Source organism: Parambassis ranga, chromosome 15 (assembly GCF_900634625.1).
Source record: "Parambassis ranga chromosome 15, fParRan2.1, whole genome shotgun sequence".
Classification (NCBI taxonomy): Eukaryota; Metazoa; Chordata; class Actinopteri; family Ambassidae; genus Parambassis; species Parambassis ranga.
The window spans coordinates 6,263,033-6,290,140 of NC_041035.1; the positions used below are offsets into that span (position 1 = coordinate 6,263,033).

Genomic DNA, 27,108 nt, shown 5'->3' on the forward strand with positions numbered 1-27,108 from the left:
TTATTGCCTGACTTTATTGCACAAATATTTGAAGTGATGCATATTATTTATCTCAAAATGCAAAACAAGTGCTGACACAATCAGTACCCCCATTGTTCTCCTGCCACTCGAGCACATACAGCATCTCAAAGCATTTTATTTATTTTAAACATAAGTTTACTTCCATATGATTGTCTTTAAGAAAAAGTTTCTTTGATACCAACACATGAAAATAATACCTCAAGTATACAAAGACGTTTGGAAGCAGTGCTGTTTAAGCAAAAACATAATACTGCACAGTTCTGAAACATAACTTAATAATAATACCGTCTTTGAAAACCACCTGATTAAATCATACAGATACATACATAGGCTCCTTCATATAGTAAGACAAGGGAGCTTTAACAAAACAGCAAAATACGTTTCAATTGTACACCAATGCTGCCATAAACCCATCCTTTAAAACATATCAATCATGCTGTCATCACATATAACAATCAGATAATTAAAAAAAAAAAGTACCGTTCAGTGGTTCCAACAGAAACACACACACATGATGTGAAGGCACGTGCGGCTTTGGCAAAATCAAATAAGGTTCCCCTGATCTTTTATGCAGTGGAGGCTGGAAGTTGTTGCCATTTTTAATTTGGCTCCATACACTGATGTTGCACATATAACACATTGCTATTGTAGGAGTTTTGGGAATTAACACTTTTTTTTTTACATTCAGAGGTGATGTAAACCCGCTGAAAAAACAGGGAAGGCATAGCATACTATTTAAGGCACAGATGGCGAATTCCCTTGAGTAAGCCTTAAGTACAATCCTGAATAGAAATAGGCACAAGGGAAACACTGATTTAAAAAAAAATGACAGATCACAGCTTTCAAAGACTGGTTGCATGATAAGCCCTGTATCGTTGCTTTATATTGCCATAAGATGTTAAATTCAAGTACAGTATTTTACTTTTCTCGATTCTTGTAGATAAAATGACATAAGCAGCACGCACTTTATGCACTTCTTTGTAGGCCGAAACTGAAAATGTCAATGGAATAAGTCAATTTGCATGACAAGTCATGATAGAGCATTAGCAACAGCATGGCTATTAACCTGGAAATTCTTTTTTTGTTTGTTTTGTGAACAGTGTACTAGAGTATAAACATGCTTTTGTGTTTTAACACTGCAACATTTTGCTGCTTCAGAGTCACATGACACAGTCCTTTTACTTGGTCAACTGTATTCCGCAGTCCTTACACAAACCACTTGTTCCAGGTCAAACCACAAAGACTGCATCAGAGAGAGAGAGAGAGAAAGAGAGAGCAAGGGAGGGACACAGAGGGGGTCCTTCTGCGCGTTGTGATGCCTGCACGCTCTTCCTCACCTGGGTATTGGAGGCAGGGGAGGAGCTCCTCTCTCCTTTTTACCAGAACCTAAAAAGAAGCAAAGAGTTAGAGGTGTTAGGTTTGCAGGGTTTTGCACATTTTCTTTCACAAGGTGGAAATATGTCTATCACAGGGTTGCAGATAAAGAAATAATGGAGAGAACGCAATCGGATTTGAACAATCATCATGTTTGTGGCATAAAATTTGATAGAACATAAGAGAATCTACATGTAAAATCTAAAATGTCTGTAACATGAACAACAGATTACTAGGCAGAAAACAGATGAGATTCAATTGATCAAAAAAATCCATACATTCAAAATTGTGTGGTGTGTTTTTCATGTTTAGCAGCAACCCTCTGTGCTCTACGTGGTTGATAACAGAGAAAGCAGCCTGCAGCTTCCTTTCAATAAGAAGTGTCAGGGGAAAAAAATGCAAAATAATAGTAATGGCGATCTTTCACTCTGCCATAAAACTCTCCTCCTCTGGGATTTTAAGGAAAAATGCACTTAATGGCAAAGCTGTCCAGGCAACTTCAATAAAGTGCTCATGAATTCATTATTTTATAGTTCCTGTTACGGTGATATGACACATATGTGTGACTTACCTTTGCCCTCATTCTTGGCAATCTTGCTGGGGTAAGTCTTTTGAAAGGGTACATAGGGCTCAGGAGGAGGAAGGTCTGACACGGGGTGAAAATTGAAACGACACTCCCAGTCATCTGTTAGAAGAAGAAGGAGACTTCAATGATACTGAGTCAGCTTTGGATTTGTGTTAATGTAGAACATTCGGGTTTCCTGACAATTCTTGTCCAAACTGCCTTCCAAACCAAACTTAGTTTCTTGTTTGAGAGAATAAAACAACACAAGGAGGTCTGTGGTCATGATCTAACTGAAAAACTGTCAAAGCGGATGAATTCCTATATCAGGTAGAATTTGCTAAACGACTTTGCCTCAGATTGCGATGTGTGTCAGCGTTTATTCATTAATCCCTAAATTTTACTGTTACTCAGATAAACCCGACAGGCATTTACCTTGCACCTGGTTGTGGTGGGAGTTTTGGAAACCGTTGCCCATAGGTGGTGGAGGAGGAGGAGCCCCTCCTGTCCCCGGCCTGTCTGGAGGGAGAGGAGGTCTACTGCCTGGTCCACCACGAGGGGGCTCTGGGCCTGGCCGTCCAATAGGAGGAGGAGCAGGCGATGACCTTAGGCTACCCCCACCCATACTACGACCTGAAGGTGGTGGGGGAGGTAGAGGGCCTTTGGGGATAGAAATAAAAAGCAAAGTCATGCTGGACGCCTTTGAATTTACATCCTGTAATTCAATGCAATACACAGCTACTTCTTAAACATTTCTCATCTCTGGTACTGAAGTAATTTATCTAATATTAGGTCAGTAATTTTTCACCTGTGCGTACTGACGACTGGCTCCGTCCAAGAGATGGGGGCCTCTCATTTGGTGGAGGAGGAAGAGGCCCTGAACGGCCATGTGGAGGTGCAGGTGCATTGCTGGCAAAGGGAATTTTAAGTTTTGCATCAGTTTTACAGTGTCTATATCAAAAACAATAATTTGAACAAATTCCCAAATACTGAAGTAAACATGCTCAGTAGTAGTAACAAAGGCTTGAGTTTTTTTAAACAGGTGTGTTCTTTTCAAAAGGAAGCTACAATAGAGGTTAGCATGATGTGTGTAAGAACACCTATTACATTTGAATCTATGCAAACTTTTACACAGCCACTAAAGCAGATATCACTATCTATATCCTCTGTGTGACAGGTGATAGAAAACTTTTTATACACTTGACAAATACGGATTTCTTGTGACTCCAACGGAAAAAGCTCTAGCAGTACCTGTTGAGCGAGCTATTTCTTTGGGGTAGACGGGGTGTGTCGTGATCATCCCCTCCACCTGGGCTGGGTGGAATGGGAGGAGGACCTGGCCGTCCTGGCGGGAGAGGCGGTGCACCCCCACCAGTTGAAGGACGAGGGGATGAGGAGGAAGAGACCGAAGAAGGAGGTTTGGAGTTGACAGAGGGAGGAGGCGGGGGCATGTCACGGGGCATTGATGGCCTATGACCTCCACTGGGGGCTGGTGGTGGCGGTGGCCGGTCATCAGGAATCGGGGGCCTCCCACCTGGAGCGGGCGGTAAGGGAGGTCTGCTGCTGCTGTTGTTTGGGGGCGGAGGGGGAGGTGCTGAGACACCTGGTCGAAGCCCTACCGGGGAGCTTCCTGGTGGTGGGGGGAGAGGTCCATGTCTCCCTCCTGGAACACTAGGTGGTGGAGGCATTGAGGCAGGACTAGGTCTGGGCCCTGCAGGCAGTGATGGGGGAGGTGGGCCCCCACGAGATGGGAAGTTCTGTGTTGGTCGAGGTGTGTTGGGTACTGGAGGAGGGGCTCCTACTCCACTGTCTTGTCTGGATGGAAAATTTGGTCGACCTTTGGGAAGATCAGGGACGCTGTTGCGGCCACCGGCAGGGGCTCCTGGGAGTTTAGGTGGGCCAGGAGAGCTGCTGCCACCACTGAAAGAACTGGGGCCACCAGTCCTTCCTGGTGGAAGAATGGGTGCACGGCTGGGTCCTGAGTCTGGTGGGGGAAAAGGGAACATCGACTATGAGGTAGATGAAGAGCATGCTCTGTTGTTCTTTGAAATGATTTTTTATGATTTTACCATTGGAGTCTCTGTTTGCTGAAGACCTCAGTTTTGGCATCCCTCCTGCAAACAGGCCTCCTAAACCAGCAGGAGCCCCACCACCAAAACCTCCTCCTCCTCCTCCTCCTCCTCCTCCACCACCACCACCACCACCACCACCTCCTCCTCCTCCACCCCCTCCTCCTTTGGGTTCTGTGAGTAAAAATATAATAATTTAGTTGTAGGTTTTATTGTAATGATTAAAAATGCACTGTCAGCGACACTGTCAATAAAAAAAGTCTTGACTTACTATCTAATACAGGTCCACTGCGGTCATTTGTAACAGCTTTCTTTAGCCTGGCGCCTTTACAAATATCTGACAAAAGAGCATTTCTTCCATGCTGCTCTGAACGGTTTAGAGATGGCTTCTCTGTGTTAGCCTGAAACAAACACACAAACAGGTATTTAAAATCATGACAGGGTGACACAACGCATACACTATATGCACATATAACATGACATGGCAATGTATATCCACAAGATGTCTCTGTTGAGCAGGGACAAAATTGACTGAACAGCACATCACAATGACTTACAGCAGAAAATGTGGGAGGAGGGGGAGGCCCTGGGGGTGGTGGGGGTGGCGGGGCTGGCATCTCTCCACTTCACACTATCTGTACTGGACCCTGGACTCTGGGTGGGGGGGACCACAAATATATATTTAATTCAATAAAACAACATAAAATATGTAATGTTTTAATGTTGATGTCAAAGTGAACAATTGGAGGCCGTAAGGGCAATCCAGGGCATCCCTTTAATAATTAATAACCCTATATGTCAACATCACAAACGCATAACAAAAACATTTTAGATGGATATTTCTCAAGATAATTAGATTCTTAGATTCTCTGCCTAGAAAATAACCTATACACACTTAATAATGTTTTAAGCACGACAAGTGTGTTCATTTAGTGGCAAGGTTGTGTTTTTGTAACAAGTTTAATAAACTGTAAGAACCTACTGACACTTTTAGGAGGGAGAAATCACATTTGTGTAACAGCTTATCACTTTCATATATGATGGCTGCTCACCACGCCTCACATACACCCAAGTACTCCAGTAACTGCAAAAACAGGGGATAATCTTAATTTTCCCCTCTGTTGAGACTTTTAAATTTGGCTTCTGATCTGAACAGTCGTCAGTGAAAAGCTTTCATTTATTTGTTGCTATTTCTATGGAGATGGTTAGATTCTTGCAACATATATTTCACAGCTATGGTTATGGTTTTAATGCCTAAAATATGTGAGGAATAAACCTGTTGACAGAGCTGTTATACAATGACAGACTCACCAAGCAGGAAGTTTAATGTCAAGTTCCTTAAAACGTGATTATAAATTATTATTAAAATGATTATTTTTTTACTAGGTTTGACAGGCCTTCAAATACACATTGTCCTGTGACTGTTGTACTGTAGTATTGTCACATTTACAACAGCTACTATCATTCTAATTATTAATTATTTTTACCATTAACAGTGAAACTGTTTGATGGGTGTACTTTTTTAGGGCTTCAGTTGCTCAAATTTGATTTTTAAAATAGTCCTACTTTCCAAAACAACCACAAGCCACAAATACATTGTTGAGGTGAATAGCTTTAATATCTAAGTACAGTCGCTACAAATATAGGTCTGTACTATCAGCTTCATAGCATTGATTTCACACTTTTTATCTGCATTGGCAAGAACGAACTGCAATGTGATCATGGAGATTAGATAAACTGCCATGAATGAGAAACACGGTAAAGCAAAAAAAGCAAGATGAGGTAAAATAATATAATATGCTATAATATGATAATGATATAATACACACACAGAAACAGACTTTCACTCTCATATATACATCTTCAAATACACACAGAAATAAGCCCATGTCACCGCATTAAAAATACTCACGCCACCCAGCGTCTTGCATTTTAAGTCACACACATGCAGTGCGACCAGCCTCTAGGGGCCTCTTACTTCCTGTATGCTGCTGACAAACAGGAAGTCACTACGCGCCTCCAGCACCGCAGCCATCCGGTTGCCCGGATGATGATACCTTTGCATCGCAGCAACGCATCATTTCTGATGTCCTCTACCTTGTTCTTGTTTTTTTGTCTCTCAACGGTGCAGCTGCCATGCTGCATTTGTTAATCACCTCTCCTTCTACCGTCTCTCTTCATCTGTTTTCACTTATAAATCTACAATCCCTTTTTTTCTTCTGTAAATGTGTCTGATGCTGTGCAGCAGCCCTGCATTACCCTTTACTGTTTATCTAATCCTACTTATTCTCACATGATTTGTCATCTACTGTGTCCTTACTAAAAGACAGCTAACAGTTTGCAATGCTAAAAACATGCAGTCTTCACCCCCTGGAAAACTGAACAGCCAATGAACTCCTGCGCTTGCTTGACACCAGTATGCCAACCTGGATCTGTATGGAGATAACTTCTGTGAGATAAACATTGTATCAGCCGAAGCCGACACAGACACATCAATATGTTTTTTTTTTGGCAGATATAAACATTATGATGTAACTCTGAACGTTCCACATTCACGGGCCTTTAGAGATGAGCCTGTGTGAACATCAATTTCCCAGTTGAGAGCATGATGGGGAAAAAGTCCCTGAATGCTCTAAATAGAATATCAGCATAAAGGCTGAGTGAGAGCCAAATATCAGAATTTCATATACACTTTCCAAAGTGTGTAGCCCAGTTTTTTTCCCTAGCAGAGATGGTGATGTCACTGGGTTGGTTGATGTGGTAGTCCGACAATAGCTGGCATTGTCTGACCAGCAGTAACAGCATTCAGAATGGCTACCAAGCTAAAAGTAGTACAAGGGACAAGGGTCACTTTTGTACTGCCACTGGAAGATCCAATGATTCATTTGTCTTTTAAGTGATAGATGGTTCATTAGTTTTTAGATGGACAATAATTTATATTATGTCACCTACAGTCAGTGTTTCATTTCCTCTTTAATACATTCTGGACTTTGTTCAGATATGACTGCATTGCCTGACAGTTTTGCTTGGGGTGCAAACACTGACACATCAACTCATTTCCTGACTGTGATGAAATGACACTGACACAAGCGCAGATGGAAGACCAAAGGACTACAGAAAAAAACCCCTCCTTGTCTTTACTTGGTTGACAGTTTAGCCACAGGGTGCTATGAAATAAACAACAAAACAATTTGCAATTGATCCTTCTACTTCTACTGTGGGTGTGTAGATCATGCTAAAAAGTGTGTGTGATTAAAAACTACATAACTTTTCTCTCCTTTCTTCTCTTACTAAGCATTCACAATGGCTCATTGTCACATTTAGCATTTAACGGTGTGCATCCTTTGAAGGGACATAGTCACCACACACACACACAGAATGTGGTTAACATATGTTTCAGTTTACAGATGGCCATAAAAAGGCCTCTTCAGCCTACAATTTCAATCATAATCATTGAAATAAAGGAAGCCATCACACATGGATGATTTCACATACATTGTTGAATGTTTCTTTAATGTAATGCTGACTTTTAAAGGTAAAGTATCATATTTTGGTGGCTTTTTACGTAAAAAAAACTGCCTGTGTGTGTTGCTTTTGGTTTGTTAGAGTAAACAAGAAAGTAACAGCTCATTCTAAAACAAACCATGCATCACACTGGCTTCAACTTCCTGCTGCATGCACTGGTGGACAGCAAAAAAAAAAACACCTTCCATCTGTGCAGGTATAGAACACTTTGTTTTCCATAATTAGGCTAAGCAGTAATATGAGAACATATCTTAAAACAGCAGCTCAAGCAATTTTAGAAATTTGACTGTGGTTCAATATAGAAACATGCCACAATTTTAAAAAGGAGTCCTGGTGGGTGTATGTCATTAAGGGGAAACCTCCCATCACTCTACACTCAACTCCACCCTAGGAGGGCTCATTTCAAATGCTTTGAGTAATTCAAAACTTTTAACATTATACACATAGTATACCTATATATCTGCTTACATTGGAGGTCAATCCTAATGTTCAGCCAGTTAGAAAAAAAAGATCCAAATCTCAGGCATTGTTGAGCTTACGGGGGAAAAAAGGTTATTTTAGGGATTTTGAAAGCCCAGAGTTGTAATAAATGTGTGTGAGGCTGCAGATAAACACTGCTGAGTGGCTAAGCTAACATCCTGTGGTGTGTTCATATGCACTTGCTCAGGCAACAGCGACAGATGTGGTTCTAATGCTGCTGTTTCAGTTCTCCATTCATCAGGGTAATTTTATATCTTAAGCATGTCTATTTTAAAAAAGTAATGGCATGTTTGACGCTGCTAGTGAAGCAGAACTAAAATAATCAAATTTCATATACGTCGTCCAAGGTGTGTAGCACCGACTTATCCTTGCATATTTTCTGTGTTTCCTCAATAGCATAAACCACTTCCTACAAAGTTGTTGATGTCATTACCTTTACTTTATCCAACACTGCAAAAACATGCTTTTCATAAAGCCCAAAATAATGAAAAGCCATGCTGTATTTTTATAGACTGAGTATGTGGGAAAGCATTTTGTTCTTAGTCAGTCAGGAGGTGGAAAACTAGATCACCTGGTCTCAATCCAACTGAGTGGAAAGACCCCACAGCTAACAAGAACTTAAAGTGGATGCAGTGAAGGCCTAAAAGAGGAAATGTAGGATTATACAAAACATTTACGGAACTAAGATGTTTTTTGTTTTGTTTTTACTTTAGACATGTTCGCTTACTTTGTTTTAAACTTTAGGCACTATGGGTTTTATCTGTTACTGCCCCATCCTTTTTAAATTAGGGACACTGCACTTTAATTTAGCATTTTATAAATCGAATGTGCTGTAATCAAACCTAGCAGGATAAATGGTGTGAACAGCTCAAACATTAGTCAGGAGTGTGTATAAGCTATAGTTGCTGCCTGAGAGGTACTCTATAATATGTTGTAATGTGAAAAGTAAACTGAGAAAAGTCGATCTCTCGTTCCATACTTGCAATCTGCTAATGATAGCTTATCGTGGCAGTACACAAAGTTATATCATACAATTCATCCCCAAGTGGTAAAGATCTGACAGTGGGGAAAAAAAACAGTGATTCTACTTACTCAATCTGTGTCCATAGAAGAACCAGCAGTATGTTCAAAAGACAGTAGAAGAAGTACCTTAGTTCATTCCTCATAAAAATGCAAAATGCAAAAAGAAGCCACATACAGCTGAAAATAAAATTAAAAGCAGAAAGTTAGCTGCAGCTAAACATCTTTGAACAGCATTCAGTGCAGCGTACGACTTCTTGATTCCTCTTCCCCTACTCACAGCACACATTCAGAGAAGTCTCACTTCAATACACACGAGCCATATATACATCATGCACGCACACGCACACTCACACGCACATCACTTCCTCTTTTCAGTTCCCTACCTGGGGGAGGGGTGCTGGATTCCCAAGGTTTAAAAGAAGTCTAAACCGGGTTTATACAAACTAGAGGAACATCATTCATTCATCATACAGTCCATGCAGAAATACAATGTATTCATACACTGAAGCAGCAGTTTGTATTATTAAACTTCCCTTTTAAAAATTAAGGGGGCAATTTGCAAAAAGTTTAACACTTTCAGTGCTGTCACAAGAAAGTGGAGAAATCAGCCATGCTGTTTTGTCAAGGACCTCTGTGCTAACCAGGTGAAGCTGGCTCATGTCATCGCGTGTTGCTGTTTTATATGTTCAGCTGTTTAAACATTAACAGGAATGGACAGCATGTACGAATAAACTAATAAAGTAAACATTAAAAGAAAAGCCTTTTCCTCTGTTTTGGTAATAGAAAATGAAGTGCAGCCTCTATTTAACTGAAAGTGAATTGATCCCGGCTCTGAAATGCTGCTGGACAAAGGGGTTAGCATAGCTCCACAGCAGCCGCTTCCTGTGCTCACAGTGTCACACTTCCTGCCTCGCAACACAGTCGCAGGCGGCCTGCCAACCCTCCGTCGGCAGCACTTGAATACTCTCGCTCTTGTCTTCTGTTTCCACAGCAGAGCCGCGTATTAAAGCGACACCTTGGCTTTCTCTCGTGTACTCAGCTGTTTTTCCTTACCAGACTCCTGTCTGAGCTGGTACTTCAGTTAACCATATAAAACAGGCCTGTGTTCCCCACAGAGCCCATTATATAACTAGCTAAAAATACTGTTAATTCAGCACCTTAAATTCACACTAAACAAATGTGCAACAAGAATATTATGTAACTGAAATGCAGTTTTCTTTTATAGCTTAGTGATGTCTGAGATGTTTCCCATTACATCATGATGCAGTGCAGCATCAGCATTTCAGGCTGATCCTGTGTCCTCAATCCCCATTGACAATATAAGGAACATTTGTGAGTTATATTTAGCTTCAGCTGGAGGTCAGCTTCAAAGGAACAGTTTGAGTACATTTACCTTCTGGCAGAGACTTGGACGACCTTTGATGCAAGTCTCGCTTCTTCTTCAATAACAGAAGTGTTCTTAGTTTTACGGAATACAGTGTTTTTGTCAGCAAAATAATGGATGAATTTTGCAGAAAAACAACAGTAGTGGCCCATTTTCTAGGACTGGTTTGCAGATACAGAGCAAGTTATACCCTTTCCCTGTTTTCCCAGTCTTTGTGTTAAGCCAACTGGTTCCTATCTTTCCACTTAACTGTGACCGACTCCATCAATCTTCAGAGACAGTGCTATCAATCTTCTCATCCATCTCTCCATCAGCAAAGGGATAGCTGAATTTTCCATAGCGTCAAACTACTGCTTTAACAAGGTGCAATTGATATTTTCAGGGCTGAGAAGGAAATATGCAGAGATTTGATAAAGCTGGAAGGTCACTGCCTGAAATGATGATGAACGTTATGTATTGTTGCAAGAGGAAATGCATCAAACATCATGACCTCATAATCCAAATGTACTGAGCTGAGTCACAGTTAACAAAGAATCTTGGTGAAACTAGTAATAAAGGGCTGTAGTATTAATGCTACTCCCCCTTGTGCATTATTCAGAACCATCAGATTGCATCCCAGGCCGTCTCATTTTCTCACAGTTTAAGCCATGGGAAAATTTCAAACTGTTGTAACACCAGGAGCTGTGTCTCAATATTTTCAATATTTTCCTCTTTGTTAACCACGGACGTTAGCAACAGCCCTGACTTTCAACAGACTGTTTAAAGCAATGTCATCCAGTTCAAGTGTTTATTGAAGAGAAGAGAGGAGAAGAGAAGAAGACCTTTCTGCCCCCCCTCATGTCACAGTCACATGGGTATTAGTGCCGCTAGCCTGAAGGCCTCTCAGTAACTTTAGATGCTTTGTGATCACACATCATGCCACATATGACTCACATACTGGAAACCCAGCGGAGATGACAAAATGTCATCAGGTCATTCATTCAACTGCATGCAATCAAATTGAAAACATACAAAACAGAACTATTTTGTAAAAAAAATGCAATAAATGCACAGCACCATCAAGGGGCTAACACAAAGGGACATATTTCCAGACCACACACACTTCTTTGTTTAATGTATGCCTGTGTGTTGCTGCTGATGACTTGTTAATATAACAACACATGAGGCACATGGTCATGAGTTGCGCTTCCAGATGGACAGAGTGATGCCAGGGTCTCATGCTTCAGACAGGAAACGACGCTGAGCAGCGTGCACGATGTTGCATTATGTTTCTACTACTGCCTAAACAAATGACGCTATTCTATTGCTGAATACTGTTGCAATTCTGTTTGTGTCTTATCTGATCATCTCTTAGGAAATCCGCATATCTCTGGATTCATTTCATAATTTGAATAAATGGAAGAGCACAGAGACACAACTGAAATTCACGCAGCCCCTCAAGTCCTACCCAAATACTGGGCTCGTCCCTTTGTGCTCCTGAGGAATGCCAAGAACTCAAAAGCTAAAACTAGTTCTGTAACAAAGCAAAGAGAGCGCCACCAGAGGCTACATGAACTCACAGGGCTCCTCTATGGCATGCATAGACCAAAGCGTTTTTTTCATGACACCAAAACACAAGCTAGACAAGATGGTCCCAAGAAACTCTGGGCTTCAATACACTACTAGGTTACAAAACAAAGAACACACACCATATAGCTGTGGGTAGATTGCTGTGTCTAATACATAAGCTCGATGAGTTTAAGTCACAGTTAATGTCATTAAAGTGAGGAAACATCAACAGAGGGTTTCTAAATAAGAGTGATGAAATAAAATTAATTGCAAAGAGTTTCAGGGTTTCCTCCTCTTCTTAATAATATCAAAGTAACCCACTGAGACACTGAGAACCCCAAACACGACAAACCTGACAAGCAGGCCAGAGCCCCAGCTGGCAGCTCTTCCACTGGCAGTATGTGTTGGAAGCATTCTAATCATTATGAACTGCTCTTAGGTAAGATGCAGCCCATTTCCCGGTTAATTAACAATACAGCTTGCATTTTTAAGAGGAAGCACTTACCAGCAGTAAAAGCTGCCTCTTACGGAACAAAGCTCAATGAGTCCTTGTATGGAAGTGACAAACAACATCTATGTTTGTATTAACAGAAGTACTAAATGTGTGTAATGTTACACTGACCCAGAAACAAGCTGACGACTAACGTCCACTTACAAAACAGAAAACCTTGAGTAAATCCATCTATGGAGAGTATTCAATTATCAACAACTATCAATTATGATCACAGCAGCTCCAGTAATTCCACATCTGAGTTATGTTTGGTGTACTTTACTATCTGTTTTATTGTTCAAGATTACAGACTTTGCTTTGATTAGGGAAATATCACAGCACTAGAGAAACTGCTGGACATATAAGGATGCTGGACAGATGGCTGAATTATCTAAACCAAGAACATGGTTCAAAGAGATCATGTGGTTTAAAAATATTAGGTTTTCACTGAAATGAAGATATAAGAGACAACATACTGGACATGAGGAGATTCAGCATGTATGCAGTTATAATATGTGTCATACAAAGAGGGTCTGTTGAATGTAAATGTCTTCAATTTGCAAAATTTGTACGATTTTCAGTTTAAAAATGTTTAAAAAATGTAAAACTTTAAGAGAGAGATAGCAGCTGATGTTATACCTGAACACATCGTCTGTGACAGACATAATACTGAAGTCATCTAGGTCATTGAAGATCCTGTCTGAGTAATTAAAACAAGTCCAAACTATTTATTTGTATCTCTTAGACACTGAAGTGAGCATGCTAACCAGCTATCTGCAGGCTTCATCCTGACATAACACCACTAGGTGGGCTTGTGAGTCATTGAAGAGAGGATTGGCTAACGCACATTTAAATGGACATTTGGGGGCTTTCGAATTGATGCTGGGGGGGATGCAGGGAGCATGTGAGAAAGTGGACATACTCGGTGCTGCTGTTGAGCTATATCCTATAGCCTCACCTCCCTTTGAGCTGACAGAAATGCCGTGTGTGACAGGCTCACCGCGTTGGTTCAATACAACATAGTATTAGTTTCTAGTTACTTCCCATTACTGGTGGAATAGTGCATCATCTCTTCTAGAGTACATGCTTTGTATTATTGCTAGTTATCTTCACTCTGCATCCACAATGACTTATTTACCTCTTGGTTCAGTTAACACAACCATACATCCATCCACCCTCCACACCATGATGAACATAGCTTCAGTGTCTTTTTTAAAATAAAGTGCAGTCCTGTGTTGCTGTGTTGCTGACACCATAAACCACACTGCACACATTTTGTTCTACATGTGTGAAAATTATGCATGATAATTTACTCATCACTGCCCTCAGTACGTGACTATGTCAGAAGTATCAAAAACAAATAAGCAACCACCAGTTACACAACACAAAACACTACACAGATCACTTAAAGAAGTCAAACTACTAACGTCAGCCAGAGAAACCTAATGGCACATGCTAAAAAGAAAGAGGGTGCCTAAGCAGTTTAATTATTCTGTTCCTCGTCAGATTAATATTATATCGACATTTGTTTACTCTGAATTCCTGCATTTAAAGCAGGCAGCAAAACTAAATGTTTACAGAACTGGCTCAGCTCTACGTGTCTGCCTGTGCTAGAGTGACTCTATGGCATTCTGTCAAACAGGTTGCAGACACACACACACACAGACTGTATACACTTCTTTTTTCTGCTCATGCATGCATGTGTGTGTGTGTGTGTGGAGCCATGAGTGGTCCCTGCTTAGACTGTGTTCAAAGGCTGCAGAAGATCCCTTCAGCTTCTGCTCTGCAGCAAACGCATGCCTCATGTTGAGCCTGGCTGTCTGCATCCTCGCAGCACAGAATGCACTATGAAAACATGAGGCGGTTCAATACATGATTTAATGCTTCACATTGAGCATTACTTGTGGGTGGGAGAGAGAGAGGACAGCCCTTGGCTTGTGGCCAAAGCCTCTGCCAGATTCCTGTATATTTCCAAGACGTTTGTAGCCGGATGGATTCTTCTCTTAAAACAAACTGTTTATCTGAAATCATTCGCCATCCCTGCTGGAATCAGTCCCAGCTGCTTTCTGAAAGATGACAACTTTCTTTCTTATTTTTTTTGGTTGTTACCCGAACTCACGGTCTCACGGTTTCCGCATCGGTGAAGTTTTTTCGCCCCCCCCTCCCACACACGCACACACGCACATAGAAGCAATAGTTGAGCCAAACTTAGGGTATTGTTTGCTTTACCTACCTCTGTAAGTGTGGTCTGCCGTGCACGGCTAATAATCTCCCATCGACCGTCTGTATACTGCGGCTGGTGTGGAGGACCGCTGTGCAGCCAATCCTGGAGCCTGCAGAGGACTGGCAGGCGGACGGAGAGGCCAGCTAAACTAGCCTCACCCTGAGCCGTATATTCACCGGGTTGAGTAAATTCTGGCACAGGATATTATGAGGGGAAGTACACAATCACTGCGTTAGCTAAGCTAGACCTGAAAAAACATTACAAGTTTCAACAGACAGGTGCTGAAAATCGTGCTAACTTTGTTGCGTAGCTGTCTTAACGCTACCTGTTAGCTAGCTACAATAGCTATCATGATGGTTTGCTACGTGTAGTTTAGCATGGAAATTAAGAATAACTTAATGTAGTCTTAATTTACTGTTTAAAAATACTTTTGTAAAAAAGTCCTTTTGCAAAGCACATATTTGTTTAGACGCATTTACGTTAACTGTACAGAACAAAAACATACAAAATAACTCAACAAAAACGCCACAACTGACCCAAATATTTATCTAAATTAATCTACCGAAATGGTGAAATGAATTCTTACATTTCATATAATTTATTTTTCTCCCTGTGCCCTCTGGAGCGCGGATGAAACTCTGTCTGTATACCACTCTGGCTTGTGCAGTTGCAGCTGTGTCGGCTGAGTCTCTTATCCGGAGTGATGCAATGTTTCCAGATGTGGAACAAGAGAGGAAAAAAATCTGTATTAGTCTGGCATGGCAACAACAATTATTTTCCCTTCTGATATAAATACATATTTATACAACTTTAATATAGTTTTTCCGCCTTTAAATCCCACATAAACACATTTTTGTCCCTTTTTTGCATCTCATTACACAACCTGCCACACTGTTAAAAACATTGGTTGTGTCACCACTCTGTAAACTTGTTTTTGTGAATAAAGGAAACACAGCTGTTTAGTGAGTGGGTGGACGAGCATGTTGGACAGATCAGAAATGCGGTTTGTTCTGCCAGGTTTCCTCCTCACATCTGATGGAGAGAACCCCTCCACACAGTCAACCTCCATAACTATACATTTTCAGGATAAGGGCGCCTCCTGGTGGTCTAATGGGGACATAGGTTTCACCGTATAGCACCCAATTTCTGTAATGTGTATTACACAATACATGGAATGTATTTATTGTAATAAAATAATGTAATTTAGAGAATATCAGATTTCACATGTATATTTCTGATAAAAACAAATCACAAACACATTATGAACATTATTACCAATCTGTACATTTTAATAAACTTGCAACAATATTATTATATATACAATTGGCAACTGTGGCTGCAGACAATGCAGGCTGTAAATAACAAGGCAAGCTTCAATTACAGGAAGAGTTTCTCCTTGCTGTTGCATCAGTGATGGACATAAAGCTTGGTAGACATCTCAGATATCATATGAAAAAAAAACTCAAAACATCTTGCTGCTTAGAGTTGCTGCAAAAATCAATGGCTAAAAGGAGACAACAACAAAGATGGCTGGCATCTCAAATGCTCCTAGACAGGCACTGGTTCACCACTTCCAGCAGAGATGAGTTCTCCAGAGCTGCTGCCACTCTCTCTTTGTCTGCCAGCTGTTTGTTCACTGCACATACAACAACATAAACCATATAAGGACCATGCCCTTGATCACCAATGAGCAATAAGTACTGCACAGAGGGAACTACGATCTCAGATGACATTTGTTACCTGCTTCCTCTGAGGCATGAGTCCCAGGAGTGATATGAACATCAATCTGAATGGAAACGGAAGAAGAGACTGACACACTGTACAATATATTCTTCATAGTCACACTCAATCGAAGGAGAGTTAACTCTGCATCCTGACACGCAGACATACTTTGAATCTGTTGGGCAGAGAGCGCAGAAGCTTGACTTTGATTGACAGACCAATAAGTGTTGCCATGCTGCAGTGAGGGATAGTGGGGGTGAACTCAACACCAACAGTACTTTCTGCATCATTCACCTGAAAGATACACAAACAGATATTAAATGACTAAATAAACAAAACATTTAATAAAATTCGTTTTAAAAATTCGTCATGTTTTTGCCCTCAGATGAAGATTTATTGAACCCCAGTCTACACAAAAAAACACTACTGATCATTTTTAACGCACATTTCTTACAGAGCACCTTGTTACTTGCTTCTTTAATTTCGCCCCTAATATACAACAACACTTAAAGGTAAACCTACCTTGACCCGGACTTGTTCCACGACATTGAGCTCCTCCAGAGATAGAGGATGCTCTGGGTCATTGATGGATCTGATCATATGTAGTTTTAGTTAAAGACTTTAGGACATATCTTAACTCTATTATAGCCTGTACTTATCCAATATCTGTCAAGTGTTTAATTAACCCCCACTGTAAATTACCAGAAAGCACAATTAAATGTTTGCAATGCATTTTATTGTCTTGTATTTGTTTTGCAGATGATCTTGAAATCACTATGTTTCCTCCCAATTGAAATTCTTCCGATTAGCTTAAGCATTAGCAATACTAGCAATAGAAAAGTTGTTGGCGCTAGCTAACTTAAACAATAGCCAGTAATACCAAAGAAAGATAAATAAACAGCCTGTATAGTATGAAATAAAAGAATGTAAGACATTCATTCCGCAGGTGTGAACATGTCTGAAGTAGAGAAAAACTCGTCGCAGTTCAAAACAGGATATCAAATATTTCTCTGTCGTCGATCGGGTCGTGAACGTCTTCATCCTCCTCGGACGCTGTTAGCAATCTCTCCCCCGAGCGCTGGAAAATCACAGGGTTTGCGTTTTCCAGACGAGTCCCTCCAGACATTTTTTGATGTGAAACTAGTCCAGACTAAACAGTATAGCGGTCTGAACCAGTAGTGCTGTGCTAAACACTGCGCAGCTAACGGGCAATCCACTTCCTGGTAATACGGAAGCCGACAGAGACCCAAACACTCCGAAGAAAGTCTTAACAAATTCGCTCAAATGTTACATTTAAAACACAAAAGGTCATTGAACGAGACCTTTTCTGTTATCGGTTCTCGTGTTTTTGTCCATTGATTTAGTCAAAATAAAATAAATAGAAAGTTTGTACGGGTAAATACAGAATGATTGTGACTCCCTGTATCTCCTGCAGATGGCAGATGCTGCCTGTTTTAGTCCTCAAAAGCACCACTGAAAGTTTGTTGAATCCACTTGGCATTAACTCTCACAATTTGTCTTCTATCCCTGCAAATGGAAACAGTAGATGCAGTATGATATAATTAGGACAGGTAAGGATTAGCAACACATAACTCTCCACCAGTTTAGTGCTCTGTGTATCTCCTTATATGTGGATAATGTGTCTCTGAAAGGCTTAAATGTACTACTGGAATTTTACTGTTACTGATATTATTTAGCATATTCAAAGATGTTACAATAAGATTTTGTTTAAAATTTTATTCAATCAAAAATATAGCAGCAGCAATAACCACAGATCAGATGCTGAATTCATTAAGAATCTTAATGAGCTGTGGAAGGCTTCACTTCAACATAGTATGTTCGCCATACTATGAAAAAAGGTGCATACAACAGGCCTGCATGTGGCTGCTGACAACTCTGAGACAATTTCTCATAAAAATGTTATGCACAGTAACAACAGCAGAAGAAAAGTGTGCAAATTGTGACACAAAGTCACAATTTGTCATGCACTTTGTGTATTAGGTGTTTAATTCTGGTTTGTTTTCCTTGTTTTTCAGTGCTCAGTAAGTCCCATGTTTATATAGAGGCTGATCTTAATCTTCAGCTTGCTTTGCTGCTGTTGAGCCCAGAGCAATGCACCTGAGGTGCATATAATGAGACTGCAAAGCTGTTGACAGCCAGCGCACACAGCTAGATAGATAGATAGATAGATAGATAGATAGATAGATAGATAGATATCAAGGTTACATTTAGTGGAAGCACATTTGGCAGAATAATGCCCTGACATTTTGACAACAACCACATTAAAAGCAGCTGTACACACGATCAGGCTGGAAACGACCAGGAGTGATGTCACATTCATTTGGGATCTCCTAAATCAGCAGCAGTGGTGACACCCATGTGACACATTCACAGGAAATTACTTTTAAGTGTGTCTCTTTGTGTCTGATTAAAATCTGTGTCTCTGGACCTCCCAGGTTAAAAGCTGTGATGAAGCACTAATATTGTCCCAAACACAGCAGAACTTAATAGAATTTAATGGCATTTATTTGTCAAGGACAGCAGACTGTCTCTTATCGCTATTATAACCATTGAGATAAGATAAGATAAGATAAGATAAGATAAGATAAGATAAGATAAGATAAGATAAGATAAGATAAGATACGATAAGATAAAACTTTATTAATCCTGAAGGAAATTCTTTTAAGATAAGATAAAACAGAAAACTAAAAAATATGTTGATGCTGTACATAAAGGCCTCAAATGAAAAATATGATGGTATGGGAAGTAGCTTTGAAGGAGTCAGATTCTCTTAAATTAAGCCCTTTTTGTCAGCACAACAATGCCATTATCAACTTTTTCTAACGTGATAGCAAACAGTTGTTTATTTACACAGCCAGCTGTTTTGGAACATCATTCATTTGGAGCTGTGTCCACCTGGTGAACGTAAGCCCAATATTCACTCTCCTTTGGCTCTAGGTTTTTTTTTTTTGGTTTCTACATCTGCCTCTATAGCTGCTAAATGTTCCATATGTTCACCAGGCTGTCTGTCAGCTTCTGCTGTTTGGTACTGAGTAGGAAAAGGGGGGGGAGGGGGGGTTAGAGCCAAGTCTCTAAAAGCAGCTGCCTCCTGTGGATCAAAATAACATGGTGAAATCAGCAAGAGTAAAACCTTTTTCAGGATGTTCAATCAGATAACTGAGCCGCACATAAATAGTAGTGTTTTAATGCTACACTCCTTTTACCAAGGAGCCTGTATGGTGGATGGGACAGGTCTAGTAATCCAGATGTGTACAGCATAACTGCGAGCCTAAAACATACATGCAGATTGCATAAGAGTGGAATAAACAGATGATATACTTTTACAGCCAGGTACTGTGACAGTATTGTTACATCCCTTTATACATTTATTCATTCATTCATATTTATACAAAGTTTGCAGATATAACAAATGACGAGGGGTGGTGTAGTAGGCCATGTTGGGAAGACCAGAAAGCACACAGCAGCTCAGAGCGAGGCGGCTGACGTCCATGTCGCAGGCCTGAGACCACTGATTTGTCTCACTGTCGTAGTACTCCACATTAGAAGTGCTGGTGAAGCCATTGAAGCCCCCGACAACAAAGAGCCGGTCCTCAACTACTTCGATGCCAAAGTTGCGGCGGGGGGTCATCATGGAGGACATGTGGCGCCAGGTGTTGGTGTGAGGGTTGTAGACCTCAGCGGTCTGCAGACAGGCTGTTCCATCGAAGCCACCAACCTTTGGAGGCAAAGATGAGAAGAAGATGCATCACTTATCAATTCAATTGTCACATATAAAACTAGCCGCTTTAAACGCTGATGAAAACTGGTCACACATTTCTTTCATGCACTTACTGCATAAACATGGTTGTCGTATGCAATGACTCCTACTCCACTGCGCCGGGTGATCATGGGAGAGATTTGGGTCCACTGGTTGGTCTCTGGGTTGTAGCACTCCGCTGTTTGCAGGTGCTCATTCTCATCAAATCCACCACATATGTAGATCTGAATACAAAAAGGGGGGGGGGGGGGGATAAGAAATTGTCATTTTTGTTGGCTCAAACTGGCAGCAGTGGTTTGTAAACAAATCTATCTGTTGTCTGTTATGTTCCATTGTGTTCCACCCACCTTGCCGTTGAGTGCTGTGCAGCTGGCGTCGCTCCTCTGCTCATGCATTGGTGCAGTTTCAAGCCACTGGTTGGTTTCTGGCTGGTAGAACTCAGCACTGCTGAGACGGGTGTGCCCATCATAGCCTCCAATGGCGTAGATGCACCAGTTCAGCACAGTCACGCTCACATTACCACGGCGATAGTACATCGGTGCCACCTCTTGCCATGTCCGTGTGCTCAGGTTAAACCTGCGCACACTATTGGTGGCTATGAACACCTGGTCAACGCCACCAACACAGTAGACATACCCATCGAGGTAGGCTGCACCATGATAGGCGCGAGGAGGCTCAGAAAGGTTTGTTATGTTCATCCACTGATTTGCACGGATGTTAAATGCCTCGATTACATTAGTTAGATCCATGCTGCTGCTCAAGCCTCCAATGGCCAATAGGATGGCAGAAGGCAGACGAGGCTGACTGAGGGTTCTGTTTTTGCATTTGATGACCTTAGAGACCATGGCCCGGCACCTCAAGTTGTCCGTCACCAGCTTATTGGACAGCACATGACTCTTTATGTACTCTTTAGGCATCATGCTCAGCCTGACCTACAGCAATACAGAGAATAAAGAGGATGCAACTTAACAGTCTGTGTCATAATAAATAAAAATACATAAAAAATCATGGTTCCTAATAAAGAACATTACAATAAATACAACAAGTTAAAGAATAAAATAATGGTCAGTTATTTGAAATGCTATTAGCAACCGGAACAAACGAGGTCTTCATTCTCTTTGTTCTACATCGTGGCAGTCAGTCAGGATCAGTGGTGGAAAGTAACTCAGTATTTGTACTTAGTTACTGTACTTAAGTACATTTTTATGTATTTATACTTTATTTAAGTAAAGATAATAGTGCATACTTTATACTTTTACTCCATGTTGCAGCTACTGTCTGTACTTTCTACTCCACTATTCTACAGTGTTTGTAGTTACTTTTTCCATGTGATGAACACAGTGGTGGACTGATGTGAGGTCAGACTCTGCATGGAGGTGGTGTCACGCTGCCAGCTGTGTTTCTATAATGAGCCTCAGTCATGAAGCCGGTGCTCTGGCTCAGTTAGCTAACTAGTTAGCTACTGTCTGCTAACACAAGTCCATCCATTAATGTCTGATTAACATGAATCATAACATGAATCTACAGCAGGAATACTGACACATGTTGATGAAGAATCTCAGTCATCCAGGTCATCATACGTAGAGAAGATTGAAGCAAGGCATCTGGACTTGTAGAGTTTTCTTGAAGACGTTTCGCTGCTCATCCAAGCAGCTTCATCAGTTCTAACTATTTGATGGGGAAACATGGTTTATATGTGGTTACAGACCTCAGTGGGTGGGTCTGGGTAAAACCTAAATAAACAATAGCACTAAATGTTTCCACACTTACCTGTGGTGTTCTGGCTGACTGGGCCAGGTGTGACTAAGTCAAGGAAGCCATCTATGTTAAGCTGGAAAAACCTTCCCTTAACAGAGGTGGTGGCCTCAGACATCATCTTTCTACCACCTACAATGCAGTGATTTCATCCATTCCCAGGAAGTTTGCACATACTCACAGTAAGAACAAAGGGCTGTCAACCAGTCCACCTCTGGCAGTTTCATAGTCATTAGCCAGTGAGTCCACCCACTGAGGTCTGTAACCACATATAAACCATGTTTCCCCACCAAATAGTTAGAACTGATGAAGCTGCTTGGATGAGCAGCGAAACGTCTTCAAGAAAACTCTACAAGTCCAGACGCCTTGCTTCAATCTTCTCTACGTAAATACTGACAGTAAAAAATGCTGAATGTCTGTTTTTTATCAGCAGCCTCTCTGTTCGCTTGATGCCCACAGCCTGCCTCATGACACACAGACCTGTCCATAGCTGCTTCTGGACTGAACATGTAAATGAACTACACATTGTCCATTTTAATTTTAAGATGATTTCTTTGATTATTTTAACCTGTTCAGATATTCTTTGTAATGGAAATCAATAATATATATTCAGTGTGTGAGTACTTTTAGTTTTGATACTTTAAGTACATTTAAAAGTCAGTACTTAAGACTTTTACTTAAGTAGGATTGTTGATGTAGCACTTCTGCTTTTACTTGAGTATATATTTTGCTGGATATTTGTACTTTCAGTTAAGTACCAAGCTTCAGTACTTCCTCCACCACTGGTCAGGATGGACTGAGCCCTCTTTGAAGTCTTATCTTGAACATAGTTCTTTTCATTCCTCCGATTACTCTCCTCCCTTCATCTGTCATAGTATCATTATCAGCTTATTGATTGTCTGAGTTGCATTAACCTGCACACAAAGCTTATGCAATTAGCCAGCATTACATGTATGTTACTTATTAGTTTATGTACTTGTACTAATAATAATACATGATTATAAATGCTTGTGCCAGCGGCCAGCTTTAACAGGAGGTTTAGTAACTTTTGTTTCTTTTTCTTATATTTTCATGTTTTGCTCTTTCAAAGGTCAGTTGTCACACCACAAATGCTTGGTAAGGTTTTGGGAAAGATGATGATTTGCATAAATTCTCCCTTATTTTCAGAGTTGCCCAGAAGCAACTGAAGAAGATGCACATGAGCATGCATAACTCAGGTAGTCTGTGTTGCTTTCTATTTATCACTCATCAGAATAGATGATGTTGCACATTCTGGTCTATAAAAGGGTAAAGGATGGCTGTACTGGCCATCATCATGACATGGAGCACATCCAATAACTGATAACCCTCTATTGGGCTGAGGTTGGCTTCAGTCTTGAAATAGATTAACCTATAATATGGAAATTATAATGTATAATATAAAGTACCTCTGACAAGAGAAGATCTGCATATCCTTCTCGTTCCTGAGGTTCATGTGCGATCCACCGAATGATGGCCTCAAACACAGCTGCCTCCTGTCTCACATTGAGTTTGTCACTGCTGATGATGTAACTGACATCCTGGGCCGAGAGCTGCAGGAACTCTTCGCCGAAAACCACTTCCTCAAAGTGACTGAGGACATAGTCTAAAGCCCTGAGGTACAGTTCAGGGGTGTAGTAGTTTTTTGTGAACTGCCAGATGCCGATGCAGTTGTGTGGGCAGAGCCTCTTTTCAAAAAAGTTGCAGCATATTTGCATCAGCTCCTCTATATCAAGGTAATCAGCTGCCATGAAAAGCCTCAGTGCATTGGACTCTGTCACGTCAACAGAGCCGGTGTATGCAAACTCAATGATGAGCTTCATCATGTCTGAGGATATGTCAGGAATAATGTAGACTTTCTTGTCAGCTTCAGACGAGCGTGTGAAGAGAGCTCTGAAAGACACAGAAAAAGTTCCACAACATTATTCACCACTTTGATGCATTTCAGTTTTTAAAACAGATACTAAAACTAGTCACTGAGTCACTGGTGGATTTATGGGTAGCCTTATTCAACAGTCTAGTTAAAGGTCTAAATCTGATTGCTGTAGCATTATCTAATTCACTTATGACTTCTAAACTATACATCAAGCCCGGACATTGAACTGCTAGCGGCGAGTCTACGTCCGTATTATTTGCCCAGAGAGTTCTCTCACGCCATTGTACTCGTTGTTTACATTGCTCCCTCGGCTGAGGCGTCGCGGGCTACTGACGTCATCAGCTCTGTGACCGCGAGGCTTCAGACCCAGCACCCTAATGCCTTCATAGCGATTTCTGGCGATTTTAACCATGTTAATCTGACATCAACTCTGCCCACTTTCAAGCAGTTTGTGGACTGTAAAACAAGAGAAAATAAAACTCTAGATTTACTGTATGCTAATGTTAAAGAGGCATACAGCTCCATAGCTCTCCCTCCCTTGGGCAGATCAGACCATAGCCTAGTCCACCTCAAACCCCAGTATATACCAGCAGTACAGCGGCAGCCGGTGACCACCAAAACTGTACGGAGGTGGACACCGGAAGCCCTGGAGACCCTGCAGGGATGTTTTGAGGTGACTGACTGGGATGTGTTCTGTGACACCCACGGTGAGGATGTAGACACACTCACAGACTGTATCACAGAATATGTTAATTTTTGCACAGATTCTCTAATCCCCACCAGGTCAATACGCTGCTTTCCAAACAATAAACCATGGGTGACAAAGGACATCAAGGCATCACTCAACAGAAAGAAGACAGCCTTCTTGAGTGGAGACAGAGAGGAGATGAGGAGGGCCCAGGCAGAGGTGAGGGAGAAGATTGGAGAGGGCAAGGAGAGCTACAGGAGGAAGCTGGAGAGCCAACTTGCCCGGAACAACTTGAGGGAGGTATGGAGTGGTATGCGAACCATCACCGGCCACAATAGGATCTCCGACCAGCTGATGGATGGAGATCTGCAGGAGGCCAACCAGCTGAACCTGTTCTTCAACAGGTTTGATAGTCCACTCCCTGACCACCCTCCCCCTCCCTGTGATGCACCATTAACACCTGTCGATAACAACAATGTACCTCCTCCTCCTCCCCCTCCCCCTAACCACACTAACCAGTCTCACCTCCCCATCAATAACATCACCCTGCCCCCCTTACCCCACCTCCCATTAACAACCCCCCACCCTCCCCCATCAGATCTCTCTCTCTGCTCTTCTGTGTCCACAGTTACCATCACCACAGAAGATGTGAGGAGGGAGTTCAGTCGCCTACGACCGGGAAAAGCTGCAGGACCGGACGGACTCAGCCCCAGAGTACTCAGGGACTGCGCCACACAGCTGTGTGGGGTCTTCCAGCACATCTTCTCCCTGAGTCTGAGCCTGATGACTGTCCCTGCCCTGTGGAAGACAACATGCCTTGTTCCTGTGCCCAAGACCAAACATCCAAGCACACACAGCGACTACAGACCAGTTGCTCTGACTTCACATGTGATGAAGTCTCTGGAGAGGCTGGTCCTGAAACACCTGCGTGCTGTTGTGGAACCATCGCTGGACCCCCTGCAGTTTGCTTACCAGCCCCGTATTGGAGTGGAGGACGCCATCATCTACCTGCTGCACAGAGCACACACCTACTTGGAGGAGGCAGGTAACACTGTTAGAATCATGTTCTTTGATTTTTCCAGTGCGTTTAACACCGTGCAGCCTGCCCTTTTGAATAGGAAGCTCCTGGACATGCAGGTAGAGACCCCACTGGTCACCTGGATCACTAACTATCTTACAGGTCGACCACAATTTGTGAGGCTGAGGAACACCGTCTCGGACACGATAGTGAGCAGCACGGGGGCACCCCAGGGCACGGTACTGTCTCCATTCCTGTTCACACTCTATACATCGGACTTCAGACACTGCTCACAGTCCTGCCACCTGCAGAAGTTCTCGGATGACTCTGCCATTGTGGGCTGTACCAGCAGAGGTCGGGAGGCGGAGTATATGAGTGTGGTGGACAGCTTTGTGGAGTGGTGCGGACAGAACCACCTGCAGCTGAATGTCACAAAGACAAGAGAGCTGGTGGTGGACTTCAGGAAGCACCAGACACTCCCTAACCCGGTCAGCATCAAGGGTACCAACGTGGACATTGTGGACAGCTACAAATACCTGGGTGTCCACATTGACCACAAACTGGACTGGTCCACAAACGCAGAGGCAATATACAGGAAGGGACAGAGTCGCCTGTATCTACTGAGGAGACTCAGGTCCTTTAACGTCTGCCAGACCATGCTGCAGATGTTTTACCACTCGGTGGTCTCCAGCGTCATCTTCTACGCTGTAGTGTGCTGGGGCAGCAGGATGAAGACGGCCGACACCAACAGACTCAACAAGCTCATTAGGAAGGCTGGCTCGGTACTGGGAGTGGAGCTGGAGTCTGTGGTGGAGGTGACGGAGAGGAGGATACTGAGGAAACTCCTCAGTATTCGTAACAACACGTCTCACCCCCTGCACGACACACTGCTGTCCTACAGGAGCACATTCAGCGGTAGACTGAGACTACCGAGGAGCAGCACAGAACGCCACAGGAGGTCCTTCCTGCCAGTGGCCATCAGACTGTATAACTCCTCCCCTTTCTGTAGGGAGAAGCGCTAGATAATCATGTCAGGCATCACTGTCATTCCCTCCACTGGTCTATATTTATGTTTACTTAGCACCTTACATCTCCATATTGTATCCATGTATCATATATTGTGCTCATACTGCGTACTGTACTCTTATTTTGGATTATAGTGACACTTATACTCTTATACTCTGTACTTAACTGCATTTAATGTAACTTGATACCTCTGGCACAAGAATTTCCTTCGGGATTAATAAAGTTTTATCTTATCTTATCTTATCTTATCTTATCAAGTTTACGTTTAAGATAAAATAAGTTTGAGCCTATAGAGGGAGAAATTACTATTAGATGCTTTAATGTAAACATGTCCTATCATCCAAGTCCTACCTGGGGCCAGCAGATTAACACACACTTGTTCACCGGTTGTTTCTGTCATGTTAAACCATTAAGGACTGCTGCTGCTTTCTTTATGAGGTCAGGCTGACAGTTTCCCCAACAACAATATCAGTAAACACACTGAAACACTGTAAGCTATAAACACATAAACACATAAAGACCGCAGT

The 27,108-nt window shown here is 41.9% G+C and overlaps 3 protein-coding genes across 5 annotated transcripts; all 3 read right to left on the reverse strand.

The window, feature by feature from the left end:
• Nucleotides 1–155: 155 nt before the first annotated feature.
• On the reverse strand, nucleotides 156–15,422 carry wipf1b (WAS/WASL interacting protein family, member 1b). 3 transcript variants are annotated; one of them, XM_028424165.1, is made up of 10 exons: nucleotides 15,287–15,422; nucleotides 14,710–14,891; nucleotides 4,584–4,680; nucleotides 4,298–4,427; nucleotides 4,027–4,200; nucleotides 3,209–3,941; nucleotides 2,766–2,866; nucleotides 2,393–2,617; nucleotides 1,967–2,080; nucleotides 156–1,407 (listed from the first exon to the last, which is right to left on the reverse strand). In XM_028424165.1, exons 3-10 carry the CDS (start codon nucleotides 4,641–4,643, stop codon nucleotides 1,355–1,357), a joined length of 1,590 nt encoding a protein of 529 aa, XP_028279966.1. In that variant the 5' UTR covers nucleotides 4,644–4,680; nucleotides 14,710–14,891; nucleotides 15,287–15,422; the 3' UTR covers nucleotides 156–1,354. The 3 variants fall into 3 exon arrangements, with proteins under 3 accessions (XP_028279966.1, XP_028279967.1, XP_028279968.1); XM_028424166.1 differs by lacking the exons at nucleotides 14,710–14,891; nucleotides 15,287–15,422 and adding an exon at nucleotides 9,124–9,357; XM_028424167.1 differs by lacking the exons at nucleotides 14,710–14,891; nucleotides 15,287–15,422 and adding an exon at nucleotides 5,939–5,992.
• A 542-nt stretch (nucleotides 15,423–15,964) lies between these two features.
• Nucleotides 15,965–17,641, reverse strand: ciao2b (cytosolic iron-sulfur assembly component 2B). Its single transcript, XM_028423464.1, has 5 exons — nucleotides 17,422–17,641; nucleotides 16,945–17,024; nucleotides 16,591–16,716; nucleotides 16,441–16,486; nucleotides 15,965–16,336 (listed from the first exon to the last, which is right to left on the reverse strand). The coding sequence occupies exons 1-5, from the start codon at nucleotides 17,546–17,548 to the stop codon at nucleotides 16,239–16,241; spliced, it is 477 nt and encodes a 158-aa protein (XP_028279265.1). The 5' UTR covers nucleotides 17,549–17,641; the 3' UTR covers nucleotides 15,965–16,238.
• Nucleotides 17,642–19,816: 2,175 nt separating this feature from the next.
• On the reverse strand, nucleotides 19,817–23,814 carry LOC114447632 (kelch-like protein 10). Its single transcript, XM_028424020.1, has 4 exons — nucleotides 23,383–23,814; nucleotides 20,548–21,132; nucleotides 20,275–20,424; nucleotides 19,817–20,158 (listed from the first exon to the last, which is right to left on the reverse strand). The coding sequence occupies exons 1-4, from the start codon at nucleotides 23,797–23,799 to the stop codon at nucleotides 19,817–19,819; spliced, it is 1,494 nt and encodes a 497-aa protein (XP_028279821.1). The 5' UTR covers nucleotides 23,800–23,814.
• Between the last annotated feature and the right edge of the window lie 3,294 nt (nucleotides 23,815–27,108).